Source organism: Cornus florida, unplaced genomic scaffold, assembly GCF_030987335.1.
Source record: "Cornus florida cultivar Cherokee Brave unplaced genomic scaffold, ASM3098733v1 CherokeeBrave_3.0.0_Hap2_Chr05, whole genome shotgun sequence".
In the NCBI taxonomy this organism is placed as follows: domain Eukaryota; kingdom Viridiplantae; phylum Streptophyta; class Magnoliopsida; order Cornales; family Cornaceae; genus Cornus; species Cornus florida.
In genome coordinates, this window is record NW_026775575.1 from 13,771,147 (window position 1) to 13,793,578 (window position 22,432).

At 38.0% G+C, this 22,432-nt stretch overlaps 1 protein-coding gene across 2 annotated transcripts; it reads left to right on the forward strand.

Moving 5' to 3' along the window:
- Nucleotides 1-608: 608 nt before the first annotated feature.
- Nucleotides 609-21,027, forward strand: LOC132306133 (uncharacterized). Of its 2 annotated transcripts, none has more exons than XM_059803380.1 (5): nucleotides 609-1,153; nucleotides 1,335-1,470; nucleotides 1,684-1,751; nucleotides 1,842-1,928; nucleotides 16,975-17,885. In XM_059803380.1, exons 1-5 carry the CDS (start codon nucleotides 782-784, stop codon nucleotides 17,017-17,019), a joined length of 708 nt encoding a protein of 235 aa, XP_059659363.1. In that variant the 5' UTR covers nucleotides 609-781; the 3' UTR covers nucleotides 17,020-17,885. The 2 variants fall into 2 exon arrangements, with proteins under 2 accessions (XP_059659363.1, XP_059659362.1); XM_059803379.1 differs by lacking the exon at nucleotides 16,975-17,885 and adding an exon at nucleotides 20,813-21,027 and having other exon boundaries at nucleotides 613-1,153.
- The last annotated feature ends 1,405 nt before the right edge of the window (nucleotides 21,028-22,432 follow it).

Sequence of the window (22,432 nt, forward strand, 5' to 3'; positions counted from 1 at the left end):
AAATAATTTAAGTGGACCAAGCTTGGGCCAATTAAATAACTTAATTGAACATTAGACCTATATTTGATGGGTCAATTTGTCAAAACAAAAGTTCATAAAATTCTAGTGTTTACAAATGTAATAATGAACAGTGAAAAAAACGTTTGGTAAAAATTGTTTTGTTTTGCACAGTGTCTAAACGTTTCGTGAATAGTGACCAAAATTGAAACACTAATTTGATGTTTTTATATGTTTTCGGTTTGTAACTTTTGGTACTGTAACAACGATCAGTATTTTTTTTTAAAAAAACCCCTCGAATGACATTTTAAAACTAAATACTATATTTTTCGGACTTGTAATACTTTTAAACATTATCAAATATATTTTTAATTACAATTCAAAATTTTATAATAAAATATTTATTTTATTTTAAGTTAAAATAAAAATAAAACGTGACAGTTAAACATTTTCTCAGTGCTGCGGTGGGAAAAGATTTGGGTGCATCAATTCCAACTCTCCTTCGGAATCAACCAAAATAGCCCTAGGCTCAGGGTACTAATTTACGGTCAACGAGAATGACCATTTTGCATTTAGGATGCATGGATGATGAAGTGGATTCATGACACCTCATTCGTTCCAAAGTTGGGAAGCACTCCACACCTGGTTGAGCCATATTGAAGTTGGATCGGAACTCAGGCCCATTAGGACCCTTTAAGCAACTAAATCCTTGTGACAAACTTTTCAGACCTCGATCCAATATTTTGTCAGTGCCTAGAGTATCCCCCATTTCAAGATAGAACTGATGAGGGCATTGTACAGTGGAGTGCCAACCATTCCATACTTACGATTCTGCCACCATTCTCCTCCCACTATCCTCTCTCTGGAATCCCCATTTGTCATTCATCTTCCTCCAAAACAATACCCATCTCGAAGTTCAAATTCTCCACTTCTACAAAGACACAGACAAAGACCCACAATCGCAGCTTCAATGGCCTCCGCACCATCAACTACAGAGCCAGAGACAGAGATCAAGCCCTTCTCAGTCCTCTTTGTGTGCCTGGGCAACATCTGCAGAAGCCCAGCGGCTGAGGGTGTCTTCATAGACCTAGTCAAGAAAAGGGGCCTTGATTCCAAGTTCAAGATTGACTCTGCTGGAACCATCAATTACCACGAGGTATACTATACATGTCTTATATCTATCGATATAAAAATATAAATGTGCACATACTATATCGTCTTGCACTCTGTTATTTGTAATTGAGTTGCTTAATTCCTGCCCAAAACAAGTGCTATGTAGTGGGAAGAATCATGATTTCATTTGGGTTTTTTCCATTCTTGTTATTGTTGCTTTTAAGGGTAATGAAGCAGACCCAAGGATGAGGGCTGCCGCTAAAAGGCGCGGTATCATGATAACTTCGATATCCAGGCAGATACAGCCGTCAGATTTCATAGATTTTGATCTCATTCTTGCAATGGACAAGACAAACAAAGGTGATATGATACATGGAGAGTACCGGAAACATGAATCTGTGTGTATATATATATATATATATATATATATATTTTTTTTTTTTTTCTCCTTTTTTGAGAGTAGGATTTTATGGAGGTCTATAACATGGTCATTTACGAGTATAAATATTGATTTATTTGCGTGTGCTGTCTATTGTTTGTTTAAATTTTTCTGGGTGTTGATGTTGTATGTAGATGACATACTTGGGGCTCTTGAGAGGTGGAAATTTAGGGAGACATTACCTGCTGATGCACATAAAAAGGTTACTAGAAGGGTGATAGTGTTGCTCGGTGTAGTGTGGACTTTTTGATCTTATTAGTTGTTTGATCCTATTTGTGAACTGATCGTGCAGGTCCGGTTAATGTGCTCCTATTGTAAGAAGCATGATGAAACCGAAGTCCCAGATCCTTACTATGGTGGACCCCAGGGTTTTGAGAAGGTACTAACCCTTCTTGTCTGTTCTCTGTTGGAATATGAAATGTTAGATCATGATCAATTACACCAGCTTTTTAAATTACCAATTGTTCAAATAATTTTCGTCTAAGGATGATATTTTGCAGTGCTCTTGAATTTTAGTTCTTCCACTTCTTTTGTGGAAGCACCAAGGTCTAGACAGATGGGATTATCATGATATGGCATAGCTTTGTTTGACGAGCTGGAGTCCCGTGTCATGAATTTTTAGGATGTTGACACGACTGAACAATTCTTGAAGCTAAAAATGTGACGCGTTTGATAACATTGAGTCAATGTATTAACATTATAGAAAGGACTCAACCCCAAAGGGTTGGCACAAGTGGGTAAGAACTTGGCCCTGGTGCCCCAGGAAGCATCGGGTCTAAAGTAAGAATCCTCTTGGGTGCAAACCTGCATTGAAATATGCCATTGACTTGAGTAAAGCCAAACCAACATTAGGGTTTATATCATTACAAGCCAAGAAGTAATAAGTACTTAGCCATGGACTTGGAAACCCCCTATTTTCCAATTGAAATGTTGGCCTACTTCCACACCGGATATATCATGTAAACTTACGCCTCATAAATGTTTCATGTTGGGACCTTAGGCGCACATTAGCAACATTGTTACATATTGTAAAAATCTAAAAAGTAGATTTCTTGGTTTTCAGCTAATTGTAAAAAGTTGATGCCTCGGGTTTTGTAATTTAGACTTGTACGACATGCTTATTTCCTCTCTTACCCGTAAAAATCTATCAAGAACAATATCTGAATATTCATCTTTGCATAGCAATTTACCATAAGCTGCTTATGGTTCACAGATGTTTCATGTTGGGACCTTAGGGGCACATTAGCACCATTGTTGCATAGTAACCCACTAATTGTAAGAAGTAATTTGATGTTTCCCGCCTAGGTTTATCAGGGCAAGAGAATATGAGCCTCTTTTGGATAAAGATGTAGATGAAGAATTAATCCAATCTTGTTGTATGGAGATCAAATCAGGTAGATAGAGAACCAAATAAGCTCTCAGAATTAGGCAATTAGCTTCCTTGACTTTAGAAAGAAGATATGGTACCTTTGTCACAAACAGAATTGCCAAACTCTCTAGATACTCGATGGGGCTCTTCAAATTTACCGTCTTGGAAAGGAGATGGAATGATCATAGTAATAATAAGCATGAGCAGAGTTAAACTACAATAATCAACAACGTCTTCCTCGACTAAATTCCCCACCCTTTTGATGTAGATAGTGGACTTTAGTGACCCGTCGACTCTACAGAATAAGACCTCAGCAGCATCAAACTCTCTCTGCTCTTATCTAAGCTTGCCAAAAGTTTCGTCTTGATAACTGATAAGAAGAGTGTTCCATGTCAAACACCTTGCTACCTCTCATTGACGTCAAAAAAAAAGAAAAAGAAAAAAAGAGAGGAACTAGCATGTGTTATGGGAATCTCTCGCACAAGAACATCTAAAGGAACATTGATATGCATACCGAACCACTGAATATCAACTTCTTGATCTCAACATGCCCTCACTCAACATCTCTAGCCGATGGTATACAATTAGGGCTGCAAACAAACCGGGTTGTTCATGAACAACTCGAGCTCGATTCAACATGGACTCAGTTTGTGTTCATTAAAACGGCGATACTCAAACATCTCTATGCTCCGCTCGGTTGTTTGTGACCAAGCTTGCTTAAGGGCTCATTTTGGGCTCGTGAAAAATGTATATAAAATTTATTTTGAGTCCATGTGATATTAGATTAGCCTACATGACTAGACTTGCCGAGCCAAGACCGAACAACTCAATGCTCGGCTTGGCTTATCTTGTTTGTAGCCTTATACAATGCCCATGAAGAGCCATAATCCTCTGAGAGAGCTTCATTTCAAAAGACTAATTAGCCATGGGCAAGGAAAATCTCCAGGTAACCCATTGAAGGTATGCCTTAACAGCCAGCATAGCCAATGAAAATTAGGTGATTTTCCTCGAAAACGGCCTTCAAGAGGGGCTGAATATCTTTAAAAGTACCTCATACAAGTCCCAAAAATACATTTATTGGAACCTTTTAGCTACAGGAAGGAAGAAACTCCTTGTGCTTCCCAAATCATGAGCCCATGGTCTAGGTTTCCTTTATTGATAATTGTTGTGAAACATAAAACATAAGTGAAGAGATAAATCAAACAAGTAGAACACACAGATATTACGTGGTTCAACCACTAGGGCCTATATCCACGATACAAAGAGCCCAAAGTGCTACATCATTTTATTATAATACTCTCTCAATTCATACACAATACAATGGTGGAGGCTCCTTTATATAGGAGAAGAAATTATGAGAATGGAAAGAATTAGAAAATAGGAAACAAGGAGGATTTTTCTCCACTGATTCCTCTAGCAACACCAAATTTTTAATAATAAGAAACAACATCAATTGTTGAAAGATTTTCATTCATTGATTCCTTCATTGAATCTTCAATACTCCCTCTCAAGTTGGAGCATGAATGCCCAACTTTCCATTGAGATGATGAGTAACAACAAGTGTGAATAATGGAGAGAGAAGAGAGAAGATGAAGAACAATGCTACCGAACACACTGACAGCCTAAACAAGTCAACAAAAAACTGTCGGAGAGACGGCAAAGGCGAGGACAATGCTACCGAACATACCGGCAGCCCAAATAAGTTCATAAAAACTGCAAGAGACATAGCAAAGACGAAGATAATGCTACTGAACACACCGGCAACCCAAACAAGTCAATAAAATCTGCCGGAGACATGGCAAAGGCGAAGAACATTACTGCCGAACAAACCGGCAGCCTAAACAAGTCACAAATAATACCGAGAAACCCTTAGAAACATTTCAGATGCTAAGGGAATACCCTAAAATAGGGTCTGAACCTAGTAAAAGAAATTAGGCTCTGATACCATGTTTTAAAGTATAAAACGGAAGCAAAGAGAGTCACAAATAGTACTGAGAAACCCTTAGCAACATTTCAAATGCTAAGGGAATAACCCAAAATAGGGGTCCGAACCTAGGAAGAGAAATTAGGCTCTGATACCATATTGTAAAACATAAAACAAAGTGAAAAGATAAATCAAACAAGTAGAACACACAGATATTATGTGGTTCAGCCACTAGGGTCTACATGCACGACACAAAGAGCTCAAAGGGCTACATCAGTTTATTATAATACTCTCTTAATTCATACACAATACAATGGTGGAGGCTCCTTTATATAGGAAAAGAAATTATGAGAATGAAAAGAATTAGAAAATAGGAAATAAGGAGGAATTTTCTCCACTGATTCCCCTAGTAGCACCAAATCTTCAATAATAGGAAATAACATCAAATACTGAAAGATTTTCCTCCACTGATTCCTCCATTAAATTTTCAATACTTTAGAAAGTCGACCATTTTATCTTCTTCTATTGAGTAACTCTAGTTGGCCAGATTCTTGGAGCTGAAATGATTGAGAGCTATAAGCTGACCTATATGTTCCAACATAGGTGTGAACTCACCCTAGGTGGGTGATATCAATATCAGATAAGCGCTCTACTCACATCTAGGACGCATGCACTAAGTACGCCTTTAAGAGAAAGCATGCAACTTGTTAGGCTCTTTATGTAGTTGTAATTTTTTTTATGAGAAGTTGTAAATCTGTAGAGAAATTTGTGGTTTTCATGGATAACATGAGAGTATAGTGGGCCTTGTTGGGCTCTTTGTGTAGTTGTTTTTTGGGGCTCACTCCTATTTGAATGCTTTTAATGAAATTATATTTGTCAAAAAAAGGTTTCCTTTAAAAGTCATAGTAGAAATATAGAAAGAAGAAAATGAGAGAATTGTGTAAAGGCTTGAATGAGATGAATCACTCATTCACAACTCTAATATTTATAGATAAAAATAGCACATGCTTATATTACAAGAAAGGAAACTAAATCAAATCTAAATCAAATCATAGCATATTCTATGGCATGTTCTATAGCATAATCAAATTTCTGCTAATATGGTAAGTCATTCCATAAATCGTGGCTAACGTATATGCTAACATATGCATAATCAAATCTTTGCTAATATGGTAAGTCATTCCATAAATCGTGGCTATCATATATGCCAACACTCCCCCCTTAAGTTGGTGCGTGGATATTTGAAATGCTCAACTTGGACAATGCATTCTCAAACACAATCTTGCTAATGCCCTTTGTAAGAATGTCTGTAAGCTGCTGAGAGCTTGTGACAAATGGAGTGCAAATTTGACCAGAGATGATATTCTCTCGAATGAAGTGCCAATCAATAAATAAAAAATGTCTACTCAGATCATAAACAATTAACAATATCTCCTCAGACCATAAACAACCAATCATGTCTCCTTAGACCGTAAACAACTAACAATGTCTCCTCAGACCATTCCCAAAAAAATCCAAATACATACTTTTTTTAAGGAGCACTGCCCGCTTACATATAGCCAGAGAGCTTCCTTCTTAATATCCGGAACCTCTAAATTTTTTTTACCCAAGCCCTTTTAGGTGTTGGAGACCAACTATCCCAATTTACCCAACCCTAGAAGACTAAAAAAGAAATTGTAAAACCTAAATACCTGTTTTTGATAACAAAACAGCAACACAGAAAATAATGTATAGGCAACGTCACACGATGTTACAAACAGCCTAAGGTAGATGTCGCACAAGTAGCAAGGCTGCTGAAAGGTGTGGAAAGGTGTTGGCTCTGATACCAAGTAGAAATATAAAAAAAGAAAAAGAAAATGAGAGAATTGTGTAAAGGCTTGAATGAAATGAATAACTCATTTATATCTCTAGTATTTATAGATAAAAACAACACATGTTCCTATTATAAGAAAGGAAACTGTCGTACAGTATTGTATGAGTTGTCACACGTGTACAGTTAGTATTGTATGAGTTGTCACCTACCCCTCATTACCGTATATAGAATTACCATGTATAGGGTTTTCTTGTCCTCCACTCACCTACTTCCGTAGCTTCTCCTATATAAACACCATTATATTATTGTATTACTAAATAACATATAAGTTTTCATATATTCTCTCTCTCTCTCTCTCTTTTTCAACATGGTATCAGAGCGGAAATCGATCCCTCTTCAATTTTTTTTTATAGTTTTATTCAGACTCCGATCTTGATTCCATCTCAGCTTTATCTCAATCTCTTCTCGGCGATCTCTCCTCGGTGATTTTAGTTCTCGCCTAAACAATCTCTCTCGGATCCCTCCTCGGCTCTCTCCTCGATAATTTCTTTCAGGTTCATCTCGGCTAGATCTTGGTTCTCTTATTTCGGCTCCCTCTCGCTACTATATCTTATACAATACAACACAGATATGCCGACATGTCAAATTTTAAAAAAGGATATAGACAAGGTGCAGACACGACAAATATAAATATAAATTTTTGTGTATATATATCTATTGATTAAGACAATTATAGAATTTTCATAAATTTATATTTTCTACACTAAGATAAATAGAAGATGAAACTATTTATAATATTACTATCATATCTTGTCATTATAATTTTGTTTTTGTTCATTACATACCTAGGAAGTAAGGATACACCTAAAAGAGTAAAGGATCTGTGTCGAACACGCCAGTGTATTTGAATTTTTTTATATATTTTTGAATATTTGGACAAGTCACGGACACACCGTGGACACGTGTCCAACACACCATGGGTACGTGTCCGACATGCGTGTCCCATTCTTGGGGAAATTTATTTATATTGATAAGGAAGGCATTCTTGGGGATTTTTAAGAAAGATTTAGAAAAAAAGTTGGGTTGAAGTGTAAATATGAGGAGTTGTTTAATAACTTGATCATTACATAATTACTTAAAAGTTGTTTTATAAAACAATTTTATATTAAGACAATCAGATATTTATGCTTAAATAATTTAGTTCAAAAGTTCAAACTCTTGCACGATCATCTTTTGCTCTTTTGTTCTCCCACCAAGCTTTGCTACCAATAGATGGTCTCTCTCTTTCTTCTCTATTCTCTCTTCTTCGCCCTCCTCTTTTCTTCCTTCCTTCTTTTTATTCTTCACAAACCCTAGATACTTCTTTTTTCCTTTCACAACAAAATTCTTTTTGTATCTCTTTTTCCTTTTTTAGCGTGTTTCTATGAACTTTTTTGTCTTCTATGGACTCTTACCTTTATTTTAACTAAGCCCTAATTCTTTTTCTAACAAAACCCTAATCTTTTTTGTTTCTTTATTTTTTTGAGACAAGGAGATCCTTTGTCGTCTTTTCTATTCCTTATTGTCATGGAGGGATTGAGTAGATTAATGAAAAAGGCAGAGGATCTGGGTTACATAAGGGGGTTTATTGTTGGCAGAGATGTCGCTAACCAGATTGAGATATCCCATTTGTTGTTTGTAGATGATACCTTGGTTTTCTGTGATGCTGATGTTTCCCAACTCAGGTATTTGAGGTGCATTCTTACATGCTTCTAAGCAGTGTCTGGTCTTAAGATTAATGATGGAAAGAGTGTGCTTGTCCCAATGGGGGATGTCTCTGATATTTCCTCCTTAGCTGTTGTTCTTGGTGTGGAGTGGGTGCTTTTCCACTCCCTTATATGGGATTACCTTTTGGAATCTCCTCCAGGAGAGTGGGGACTTGGGATCCAGTGATTAACAGGTATGAAAAAAGATTGGCGTGGTGGAAAAAACATTATCTTTCGAAAGGGGGGAAGGTCACTTTTATTTAAGAGTACCCTCCCGTCCCTTCCCACATATTTTTTATCATTGTTTCAAATCTCGTGCTCTGTTGCTGAACGGATCGAAAAAATTCAGAGAGATTTTATTTGGGGTGGAAAAGGAGAGGAGTTTAAGTATCATCTTGTTAATTGGGAGTAGGTTTGCAAACCTTTGAAGTTTGATGGTCTAGGTATTCGGAAGTTGGTCCCTTTTAATAAAGCTTTATTGGGGAAGTGGTTATGAAGGTTCGGTAAAGAGTGTCATTGACAATGGAGAAGAGTTATCTCGTGTCGTTTTGGGGAGGAGAGTGGAGGTTGGTCCTCTCTTCCTGTTTCTATTACCGGTGGCGTTGGTGTTTGGAAGTTCATTCGGAAAGGTTGGGATGTGTTTTCCACCCATATTCGGTTTAAGGTTCGTAATGGTATGAAGGTTAGATTTTGGGAAGACCTATCGTGTGGTGATCAGTTGTTGTCTCTTTCCTTTCCTTGTCTTTATTGCATCGTCCAGAATAAGCATGCTTACGTAATTGACTGTTAATCATCTTGATAACAGTGGAGTTACGTGGGATGTGCGTTTTAGGCGTTCTTTTCAGAAATGGGAGATAGCAGAAGTTTGCGTCTTTTTGGATTTGTTGTATGGACAGAAAGATGTTGGCAGAGGTTGTGATGACATTTTGTGGACCCCCTCTCTTCATAGTAGATACGAAGTTCGATCCATGTTTTTGTATTTGCCCAATTTTATTGGTCATAATTTTCTATGGAAATGTATTTGGCGTTCTAAAGCTCCTCTTAGAGTCGCCTTCTTTGTTTGGATTGCTACTTGGGGAAAAATTATAACATTGGATAATCTGCGTAAGAGAGGTAATACCATTGTTAACTGGTGCTGCCTCTGTAAAATTGATGGCGAGTTCGCGGACCATCTTCTTCTGCATTGTCCTATTGCATCTGATTGTTGGAATCTCATATTTAGTATTTTTGGTGTTTAGTGGGTAATGCCTAAGCACTCTTTTCAATTAATCGACGCTTGGAGAAGATGCCCTGTTACTGGTCATGCTCGTGATTTTTGGAAGGTCACCCCACGCTGTGTTTGGTAGTGTATTTGGAGAGAGAGAAATAACAGAAATTTTGAAGGGAAGGAATCGTCTTTTGCAAACCTTAAGTCTCTTATTCTTTGCTTTCTTTTCTGTTATGTTAGAGGCAGCGCTTGCTCATCGATTGATGATTTTTTTAGTTCTATTGGACTCTGTTGGTCCGTAGGTTTGGCTTTTGGTCTCTCGTTTTTGTGTATTAGGGATGTGTTCCCCTTTTGAACGTTTTTCTAATATATTTTTTACTTATCAAAAAAAAAAAAAAAATGGTCTTTCTATCACTCTTTTTTTTTTTCCCCAGCAAAACACAATATATATATATATATATATATATATATATATATATTTTCCATTATTAGTTTCTAAGAAGTATGGACACTTCTATGAGGTGCCATGTTCGTATCCGACACCATGTCAAACACCGACACTCCATGGACACTCCTAAACACGTGTCCGACACTTCATGGCCGTGCCCATTATTTAAAAATAATTTTATTATTTCGGACACTTTACCGACATATCTTGGACACTTAGTCGATACATGTCGGACACTTTATCAACACATTCCGGACACTTGACCAACACATCCTATACTTTTCGTCTTATATAAAACAAACACACGACAATCGTGGAAACAACATTATGAACATCCATTAAAGTGTTCAACCTCAAAGGAGCGAAAACATTATTATAATGACAAGATAAGATTGTAATATCATATATAATATAACATATTCTTTTGATATTCGAATATTGTCGTCTTCTAACTTATTTAACTTTAATATAGAATTTATAAATCAATTAAAGTTCTATAATTGTCTCATTTAATAGATATTGTAGTATCAGAAAATTTCTCTCTGTGTTAATGGAAAGTTTTTCTTAAACTATATCGAATGACTCATTCCTTTCTTTACACATGTATATATATGTCCTTTTTTGGTTGACCTAATTTCGATTGCTTTGGCCATATTCTCAGTTGTAGCCCTCTTAGCCAATAGTCTGGCCTAGTTATCAATTGAAATGGACTCTACCTTCTCGCGTTGGGCCAATCTTCCTTGGACTCGGGTCTCTGGGCTTGGCCTGTGGAGGTGGGCCGTGTACACGTACCCTATATCTGGTGACGTGTATACAGGGTCATGTATCTGCCCCTTCATCTTGCCCTTTAATTACCGCTCATTTATGAGGGGTAATTATTCTTAGAGAACGTGTATCTAATGATGGCTGATGATATATACGAAGTAGGCTGGCTCGATTTCTGGGGTGTGGTGGTTGCGTCATTACTTTGATGCTTTGACATCCTTGATCGTGGTGTGTGGCCCTTATTTAAGGGCCCTCATCACATTAACTTTTTGGAGCTTTATACATCTTCCTTGTTGCTTGCTGCTTCAAGAGTCTTTCTGCCCTATAGTATTCTAAATCTCTCTTCTTCGGCGAAAAACTACTGCTTATTGTGCTTTTCTGGTGATCCAACCTTTCTAATTCGTAAAGTGTGCTCCGGGTAGTTTGGTTCTTTTCGCGAGGTTAGTTCTTCCCTTTGTCATTTTTGGTTCTGTTTTTTCCCTTTTTTCTTTCTCTTTCATCTTCGGTGGTATCCTCTGGGTCTCTGCTTGTGTCTTTCCATGGTGGTTGACTTGGATGTCCTCCATATTCGGTGTCAAATACCTAATGATGTCTTTCTTAGGCATTACCCAACAAATGCTAATTTTGAAATTGGTGAAGGGTTAGCTGCCGGCGAGATGGTCTTCTCTTGTGTGCATTTAGAAGTTTTAGGTTTCCCTCCATCCTTTATATCACGCTATACTCCACAAATTGAAACTTACACCTCTGCAAGTCAGCCCAAATTTCTTTAGGATAATTTATGTACTTCTAGTCTTGAACCAGATGAGGCGTCTGGACCTAACCTTCTCAATCTCCTCTTTTGCTATAAGATAACCAGGATCCGGCTCACTGCCGTTCGGGTCCAAACGAATTATCGTTATCATTTCTTTCCCATTCCTGGGCGTGTGATCTGTACTGACAATTTTGATTCGGAGAAGGGATGGAGGGACGATCGTGTAGAAGGATGTTGCCAGAGCAAAAAGAAGAGGCCAGAAAGATCAGAATGAAAGCAGCTAGTTATGCAGTTATCCATGGTTAACTCTACAAAAAATCCTTTTCGGGACCTTACTTGAAATGCATAACTCCTTCGGAAGCCGAATAAATCCTCTGTACCATTCACGAGGGGGTGTGGCACACTAGAGGTAGATCGTTAGCACACAAGGCAATGACCCAGGGATATTTCTAGCCTCACATGGCGAGAGACGCGGATAAATTCTTGAGGAAATGTGACAAATGTCAGTTGTTCGGCCTACTGATTCACCAACCTCCAAAGGATCTCCATGTGATGGCAAACCCATGGCCATTCGCCAATGGGGAATGGATGTGGTAGGACCATTGCCCAAGGCCAGGTCACAAAACAAGTACGTACTCTTGGCCATAGATTACTTCACCAAATGGGTGGTAGTCGAATCCTATCCTAGTGTGACCAACATCATGTGAGACGTTTCATTTAGAACAATATTATATGCCGTTTCGGGGTCCCAGGTCAATCGTCATGAACAATGGCAAAAATCTGGACAACCAACACGTGAAGAAGCTCCTTGACAAGCATGGGATAAATTAAAAGTTAGCAGCAGTGAGCCACCCCAAGGGAAATGGCTAAGCTGAAATAACAAACAATACCATTTTCGATTGCATAAAAAAGAAATTGTGGGACAAAAAGACCAAGTGGCTAGACGAAGTCCCAAATGTCCTGTGGGCCTACCGATCACTCTGAGGAGGGCAACCGGAGAAAGTCCTTTCACTATGGCATATGGCTCAGAAATTGTAATCCTAACCGAACAGGTGGTACCCACCCTCAGGAGTGCTAATTAGGATACATAGTGCAATGACGAATTGCTCCAACACAGTCTTGATCTGCTTGAAGTAAAGAGGGAAGCTGCAGCCATTCGACTGGCTTCATATTAGCAAACTCTAATGAATAGTTTCAACAAAACAGTCGGGCACAGAACCTTTGGGCCAGGGGAACTAGTCCTTAAGAGAGTGGTAGGTATTGTTCCAAAGATGAAGCCACACTGGGAAGGGCCATTCAGGGTCACTCAGGTAGTCGGCAAGGGAGCTTATTGGCTCAAAGAGCCCAACGGAAAGCAGGTAGGGAAGCCCTGGAACGTTATTTACTTAAAGAGGTACTACTATTAAGAATTTAAAGGCAAGGCCTTGTTGTTTTCCTTGTCTCCTTATATGCAAAGCCATGGAACAAAGGCTGATGAGCCTGGTGTTATAAGTACATTTTATCCGCTTTATTAAATCCATTTTATATTCTCAATGCATATATAATGGTTCTTGCAAACCAAAAGTGAGCAACACAAAAAAGTTAAGTGGCACCTAGCAATCGATGTCGATTGCCAAAGACTTGATGTTATTTCAGAAAGGTTAAGTGGCACGTGGCAATCGATGCCGAACGCCAAAGACTTGGAAATTATCTCAAAAAAGTTAAGTGGCACGTGGCAACCGATGCCGATCGCCAAAGACTTGATGTTATTTCAGAAAGGTTAAGTGGCACTTGGTAATTGATGCCGAATGCCAAAAACTTAGAAATTATCTCAAAAAAGTTAAGTGGCACGTGACAACCGATGCCGATCGCAAAAAGACTTGATGTTATTTCAGAAAGGTTAAGTGGCACGTGGCAATCAATGTCGAACGCCAAAGACTTAGTAATTATCTCAAAAAAGTTAAGTGGCACTTGGCAATCGATGCCGATCGCCAAAGACTTGATGTTATTTCAAAAAGGTTAAGTGGCATGTGGTAATCGATGCCGAACGCCAAAGACTTAGAAATTATCTCAAAAAAGTTAAGTGGGGCATGGCAATCGACGCCAATCGCCAAAGGCTTGATATTATTTCAAGAACGGTTAAGTGGCGCATGGCAATCAATGCCGAACGCCAGAGATTTGACATTAACTAATAACGAAAGTACAAGAACATTTGATAAACATATATGTGTAAAGCATTTTTATGTAAGTTCAAAAAATTGTCCACGTCACAGGGATTAAGTTTGCACAAAATAAGCGCTTTACAAGATAAAGGAAATAATAATAAAAAAAGAGTAACCCTTACTCCTGATCATCAACCTGGCGAGGAGGGGCGTCCAGATTCATTTGGTTCTCCTCAGTGGCCTCAACGCTTGGAGTCGAGGAAGCTTCTCCAACACGCTTGACAGAAGCAATGGAAGATGGAGTCGTAGTAGGAGCCAGAGGTGTAGAGATCTGAGAGGAGGAGCCAACAGGCACGTTGGCAGATGTGGAGGCGTCCACACACACTGAAAACCGCCTCAGCCTCCTCAGCAAGTGGATCCTTGTAAATGCCAGGAGGATTAATTTGAAGTTCAGCATCACAGGTGTTTGGACCATTGAATGCCCTTTCTGGACTAGCGGGCAAGGGTAGTCCAGAAACCCATCTCTGTAGCCATTTGCATATCTCATAGCTGCCACTTGAGTGAAACGAGCTAACATGGTGTTGGCCCTGACGATCAGGTCAATCAGATAGGCCCTTTCACCTGCAGCATCCTCCAACTTTTTATCAGCAGCTGCACGAGCTACTCTCTCCACCTCAATTATTGTCTCCAAATCAGCCCGTCTCTGTTCTTCCTCTGCTCGCTACCGATCAAGCTCAGCACAGTGGGCTTTTACCTACATATGCTCCTCTGACATCTTCCTTTGCTGAGATGTGAGGCTAGCAATCATCCTATCCCCACTCTCAATCGTCTTCTGCATCGTGGCAATCCCAAATAGCGTCTGCAAGTACACGAGAGGACGCTGAAGTAATAAGAATGAGACAGAAAATAAAATCAGGGAAAATGAAAGAAAAAAGACTGAAGGTCAAACCTCCATAGCGCTAACTGGGAAGCGAGAAAACATCTCTCTTCTATCAAAGTTACTCTGAATATGGATGTCCATGGGACTCCACATATTCTTGTAGTAGGCTAGGGCATTGGGCCCATTCAGAAACTTAGTGTCACCAGTTGTGATGAAAGTCCCATCTCCCTTGACAACTGAGGCATACATGGAGTGATTAGGCGTTGCGGGTTGCCAGATGAAGATCCAGCCTCCTGGGCACCTTGAGCAGAGCTTGAAGGAGGTGCTTGAGGTTGAACCCTATGCCTCTGAGCCACAGAAACGTGATCGTCATCCTCAGGACCACTCTCCTAGATGGTTCTCTTTTCTCGGGACCTGTTCTGGTTGATCTGCTGGGTTTGGGGAGTTTGTTGTGGTTGAGATCCGCGATTGCTCACCCTGAACTACTGTGCCATGGGGAGCAGCCCTCCTATTAAATGAAGGGATCTGATAACTGTCCATAAAAGCCGCTTCGAACGCTATTCCTGATAAATTATGGGATAAGAAGGAACGGAGAGGATGGCAAGCGACACCACACATTCTGTCTCAAGTAGCTAAGCCTCTCATTGCAGATGGAGTAATCCAACAAGTTAGTCTGGACACCAATGCAATGACAAACAAACCTGTAGAAGCGAGGAAGCAAAGTGTCACAGACACACTCATATTTGTGATTTTTGTAAGGACAATAGGCACGAAGAGGACATTCCTCAAACTGGCTAGGGATTGGGAAATGATCAAAAGCCCTAACTGTCCAATTCCCTCTAACAACGACACAATCGTCCCTCCATCCCTTCTCCGAATTAGGATTGTCAATACAGATCACACACCCAGGAATGAGAAAGAAATGATAACGATAACTCGTTTGACTCAAACGGCTTGTGAGCCGGATCCTGGCTATCTTATAGCGAAAGAGCAGATCGAGAAGGGTTAGGTTTAGACGCCTACTCTGGTTCAAGACCAGAAGTACATAAATTATCCTAAAGAAATTTTGGTTGACTTGCAGAGGTGCAAGTTTCAATTTGTGGAATACAACATGATATAGAGGATGGAAGGGAAACCTAAAAATTCTAAATACACAGCAGAAAAGACCATTTTGCTGGTAGCCAACCCTTCCCAAATTTCAAAGTTAGCATTTGGAGGGTAATGCCTAAGAAAGGCATCATCGTGTAATTGACAGAGAATATGGAGGACATCCAAGTCAACTACCATGGAAAGACACAAAGAGAAACCTAGAGGATCCCACCGGAGATGAAAGAGAAAGAAAAAGGGGAAAAAACTGAAACCAAAATGACATAGGGAAGAAATAACCTCGCGAAAGGAGCCAAACTAACCGGAGCACACTTTACGAATGAGAAAGGTTGGATCACTAGAAAAGCACAGTAGACAGTTAAAGTTCACTGGAGAAGAGAGATTCAGAAAACCAGAGGGCAAAAAAACTCTTGAAGTAGCAAACAACAAGGAAGATGTACAAAGCTCCAAAAAGTTGATGTGATGGGCCCTTAAATAAGGGCCACACACCACGATTAAGGAAGTCAGAGCGTTAAAGTAATGACGCAACCACCACACCCTAGAAATCGAGCCAGCCTACTTCGTATATATTATTAGCCGTCATTAGATATACGTTCTCTAAGACTAATTACCCCTCATAAATGAGGGGTAATTAGAGGGCAAGATGAAGGGGTAGATACATGACCGTGTATACACGTCACCAGATATAAGGTACGTGTACGCGGCCCACCTCCAAAGACCAAGCCCAAAGACCCTAGTCCAAGGAAGATTGGCCCAATGCGAGAAGGTAGAATCCATTTCAATTGATAATTGGGCCGGGCTATTGGCTGAGAGGGCCGTAACTGAGAATATAGCCAGAGCAATAGAATTTAGTTCAACCAACAGGGGACATATATATACATGTGTAAAGAAAGGAAGGAGTCATTCGATATAGTGTAAGAAAAACTTTCCATTATTAGAGAATTTTTCTGATACTATAGATATATAAATGAAAATTTATATTTAAATTAGCCGTGTCGGTGACCTACTTGACGTTTTGGCGTATTCGTGTCGTGTTTGTTTCCGTGTTTCTTAGATTAGTTTAATAAAAATAAACTCTCTTAATTTCTTAAAGTACAAAATCATATATATAACAAACACGGCGAATAATAAATAAATAACTATATATATATATATATAGTTATTTATTTATTATTCGCCCTTTTTGTTTTGGATTTGTCATGTCGTATCCGTGTCCCGTATCTATTTTCATGCTTCTTAGTTACATACTCTGACATAATTTAATGTTTTTGTTAGGATGTCACTTGTGGGCTTAGCGAAAGTTCAGTGGAATGGCACTGAATGAGACATGAGGAGGTTTAGACAGCTGCTAAATTGGCATTTGGCAAGAAATCAATGCCAAGTTTCACACGAAATACATGCTAACCAATTTTCAGGACAAGTTATGCTATCAACATATTAATCTAAAATAAGCCGGCATGTAAATGGTAGAATATATGAAAATAATAATAATCTGCAGACTAGGAGTCAGTGGTAAAGATCCATGGTAAGAGGCTAAGAGCTTGTTCGATTGAAGGCTGGCCTAATTTCTGATATAAGGAGGGAGTTCATTTGCGATACTGCAACAACCATATTGGTTCAAATATTTATTCCATGGTGCATTAAAAGTGGAGGAATATTGGGACCCATTTACTAGGAAATCTTGACTTCAAACTTGGAAGATAGCACCTATGTTCAGTGACAGAAATCGCAGTGCATGGGCAACATCAATGCAGCCATTCAATTGACCTACTGTATATGAACTGTCTTCTTTTAATATGGCTGATCCTAAAGAAAGGGTCTTATGGCTAGCAAGGGAAGTAAAAGGGAAAACGAGAGCCTTACAAGAAGGTAAGGATAATGAAAATTTGTTCGTCTATAAGACCTAGAATGCTAATGATTTAGAAGAGGACGAAGTAGAAATTTCATCCATCTCAGTTGTTAGGCCTTTCCATGCAGCCTCTAAAGCTGAGGGAAGGGTATTTGTAGCACACATCTATTTTTCAAACAAGCTAAGAAGCTTATTGTTAATAATGTTAGTTGCAGAATGTTGTCTTAGCAGCCACGATGAGCACCTCAAGCTGTCAATCCAATCACACCCAAAACTGCACAAAGCACCCTGCATAGATAACTGCCACTCTGATAACTCAATATTGTCTCGTTTCTCTTTCTTGTGATCCTTCTAGTGATATTTTATGTTGTGACGCTCTTTCTATCAAAGTGACATATTTTCCTTGGTTGGCCTTGGCTTTATGATCGGGATGTGTATCACCGTGGAAAAGAGAGTACACATGTACTTTCATGTTGAACTACATTTTCTGTATTTTATTGATCACAGCAACAGGAAAATTATAGACAGCACACCAATAACAGATAATAGGAGTAATCATAGCCCTCAACAATTCAACCTTCCCTGCAACTGAAATTAATTTAGTATTCCAGCTAGTGATTTTACTAGCTTTTTCATCAAGCAAGTCAATACAATTCCCCCTTTTTAAGCGTCGTGAACACAAAGGCAAGCCAAGATACTTGAGAGGAAAATTGTCTGTTCTACACTGCAGAATGGCTCTAATAGCATTCTTCCTCCTCACAGCTTTAGAGAAAAAGGCACAACTCTTCTCCTTACTGACTACTAAGCCAGATTGAGCCTCAAAAGAAGATAACCTGGATATTACCATAGCATATGACAAAGATGCCTTACAAACTAGGAGTAAATCATCAGCAAAAAATATGTGACAAAGCTTAGAATTTTCCTTCCTAGCAGAATCTGAGAGAACCACAGAGCCGTGATTCACTTCCCTTGCTAACAAAGTAGAAATATACTTTGTCACTAACGTGAACAACATTGGAGGAGACAAAGGGCAACCCTGCGTCAAACCTCTACTAGGTTAAAAGAAACCAGTAGGAGAACCATTCAAGAGAATTTAATACCTTGTAGAATTCAGCAAGTTAGAAACCCAACCAATCATCTATTCCCAAAACCATAGTTTTGCAACAAAGCCAGCAAAAAGTCCCAATCTATTGAATCATAAGCATTCTTGAGATCAATCTTCATAGCTAGAGTATGGTATCTACAACAATTAAAATCTCTAACCAACTCATGAGCCATAATCATAGCATCTGAAGCCCTTCATCCCTTAATAAATACAATGCTCAGTTCCCACCAACTTGTGCAAAACATGAGAGTCCATTGGCCATGATCTTAGTGATACATTTATAAACAAATTTACACGAGGATATAGGCCTGAAATCACTAACCTTTACTGCATTGTGCTTCTCGGGAATTAGAGTAATAAATGTACTACCAGCTCCAATAGACAAGAAAGAAGAATGAAGAAATGCTAAGCTGCAAGCATCAAATCCATGTCCACTATAGGCCAATAGGTTTGAAAGAACCTAGCAGGGAAACCATTTGGACCAGGAACGGTTAGTTTGTTTAAACATATACAACTTAACAAGGTTTCTTTTTTTTTCTTTCTTTTTTTTTTTTCATGAATGGGATGGACAATATCATTAAAACAGCAAGACAGTGAAGTACATCTGGGATACCCTCATTATACAAAAAAATTAAATTTCTTTCTTACACCTTCAAACTTTTTAAAAGTTCTTTTGTCACTTGAGATGCATCACATGTGGAGATCATAGGCATTCTTAGTAAAGGACACCCTGTTGCATGTTTTAGTGGGAGCCCAAAAGTATCTTACCGAATAGAAACGGGGCCTAATTTTGTTTGTATCTGGTTGCCTATAATGTATTCCATTACCTAGACCTTGACCTTTATGAGCGGTCCCATGTTTTGAAGGCTGAAGCCTTTATTTGGCATATGTTAAACTAATTTGGTAGCCTTGCATAATGAAGTTTCGTCAAGTTGGTTCATTTATGGGTTTTGTTATGGATTCTTTTAAAACATATTGCCTAGAGTTTTTTAAACGCTTATATTTATTTTATTATGGTGGGTCATATTTAACTTATAAAGATGAGAAGTCTATAGAACTCTTTGTTAAAAGTCATTTAAAGATGTTGAAGAATTTTGACCTATATGGGTTACCCCATTTTGATGTTTCCAAATGGTTATAAGTTGGAACTACTATTTCATTATGGCGCAAGAGTCATGGTTACAAGTTAGACTTAGAACTACCACAACAACGAGGTGCAAAACCGTGTTTGCATCAATGATTGAATTTATTAAGTTTTGAGAATATTCTTGTAATTTATTAAGTTTTGTCCCTTGGATACCCATTTTTACCATCTTATTTCTGTTCATTACATCTTCCATACTATGTGAAATATCTCTGTTAATTACATTACAAGTCCACCTTGAAACGGCAAATAGCTACTAAAACTATCCCAACTCTCTCTCTCTTGTGGAGTCGGCTTATTCTCCACCTTGCTCGTACCTCGGATACCCTTTTTTACCATGTTATCTCTGTTCATTACATCTTCCATACCATGTGTAATATCTCGTCATATTCACCAACCTATACCTTCAAGAAATGGGCAGAAACAAAAGGCTGCCAACATATATTGTACAAATGTACACGGTAAACATTCATTGAACTCAGCTCTCGCAACAGGAATCGTTGAACAACTGACTATCTTTAGACCTCCCCTCTGATCATCTGCTTTTGTAATGTATAATTTTAGAGCATTAAGGTGCTTGAAATTCTAGATTAGAGAACATTCCGGAATTTATAACCTTTCCATAATATATAAAACACTATCTTGATAACTTAAAATAAAGTGTCTTTGTTGAAACTTGCTTTCCCACAAGTATCTCAAGGCTTTACTGAACAAAATAATGTGTTTTCAGTCCATTTAATCTACCGTGAAAATACCAGGTAATTTTGCCAGAGCCTTCGTTTGCTTACATTTTATATCTGCTACAAAATAAACATGTACTCTGGTACATGGATACCAGAGCCTTCGTGTGCTTGCTTATGAAATTGCTGAACTGCTCTATTGAGCTGATATGGTAAGAACGTGAAGATGTTCCAGAATTTGTGATTTATCTGATACATCAGAGTAACAAAATTAGATCTATTATATTCACTCTTTTCCGATGATTCTTGGCTTATGCAATTTAATCTGGTGGCAGGTTTTGGATCTACTTGAAGATGCATGCGAATCACTATTGGAAAGCATTTCTGCTGAGAACACTTAAATTTTGGACTCTTAGCTTCGTCATTGCAAGCTGGATCATCGAATTCCATGCTTTTGTGCCATTGATGGAATTAGATTATATTGTTTCATGCCAAATAATGTTATACTAATTAATTAAAGGAAGTAATTTGTGTGCCCTTTTGCTCATAATATTAAGGTGCTGTTTGATAAAATTGGAAATTTTAGGTACCGAACTTTTAAGTGTTGAATGTAAAAAATCTGTGCCCTTTGCCCATAATTATATATATATATATATATATATTTTCTGTACATGACTCTGGAGCGACTTTTCATGTAGAAAAAGCTGTGTAAAGTGTTAACCCAAAGCACATGAAAGACTGAAAGACAAACACACTAATCTTCAAAGTCCTAAAAAGTAGATGCAGCATAAGAAATGAACTCAAGCGCCAACAAAAAAAAAAAATAAAATCAAGTTTGCCAAAAAAACTACAATAAAATTAACCATCAAAAGCCGAGGTTCATAGAGTTAAATGTATATATTTCAATAAGATGTTGAACATAAAAAACCTACAGAAATGGAAGGCAAAGTGCAATACATTTTATCTTTTAATAAGCAGTGTTATTGAGTTACTAAAATAAAAAAATTTTCCCTAGGTAACGTGGAAAATATATTATTGAAACAAATATGTTAAAAGGAGGCTAGTATGAAGGGCATAGAAACTGGTAATAAAAAAGGGTAAAGTGCAAAAAGGCTGTATAAAAAAACAAGAGTTAAATGCTATGGCACCCCTCAGGTTTGTTTATATTGCTCAAAGATTAAACTAGTGGAAAAAAAAAGGCCTAAACCTCCCATGGTTTGGTTAACTTTTGCCCTTACACCCCCTTTCGTTAATTAACTGTAAAAAAGGTCAAACGTCAAAAGTCAACTAACTACAAGAAATATAATGCCAAAACTACTATTGGCTAGCTAATATGAAATGTATGAGGCCAAAAATGAGTTGAGACCAACTAGGCCCATAAATAACGTAGGCTTTGACTTTTTTTGTTTCATTTTCCATTTAGTTGAATGTTTTATTGAGGCATATATTAAACATATTGTGAAATTATATTAATATATTGTTGGATATTTAATTGAGGCTTATGATTGGTAAAGCTAATTATATACTTCATGCTAACTAATGTTTTAGTGTCTCCAATCAATTCAATTCCTAAAATGATGGAACGCAGAGGAAAAGGGAAAAAAAAAGAAGTAAAAAATAGAGAAAAATGATGACATCATACTATGAACATTATATGAGATATATTAAGTAATCATATTGTAGTGGATTTATAATGTTGGCTTAATCAGCTAAATTGTGTATCATGATTCAAAATCAATTTCATAATAATTTCATTGGATTGATTTTTAAAAATTTATATTCATAATATTAATCAATTTTATAATAATTTAATTAGATTGATTTAAAGAAGAAACTGAAACTAGATTGGGAACACTAGATGTTGTTTTTCGGATTTTTCATGAGATGCCCAATCATGGGTGTAGTCCAGATTCTTACACATATGGTACCTGCACTTCTTTGATTCATGGTTTATT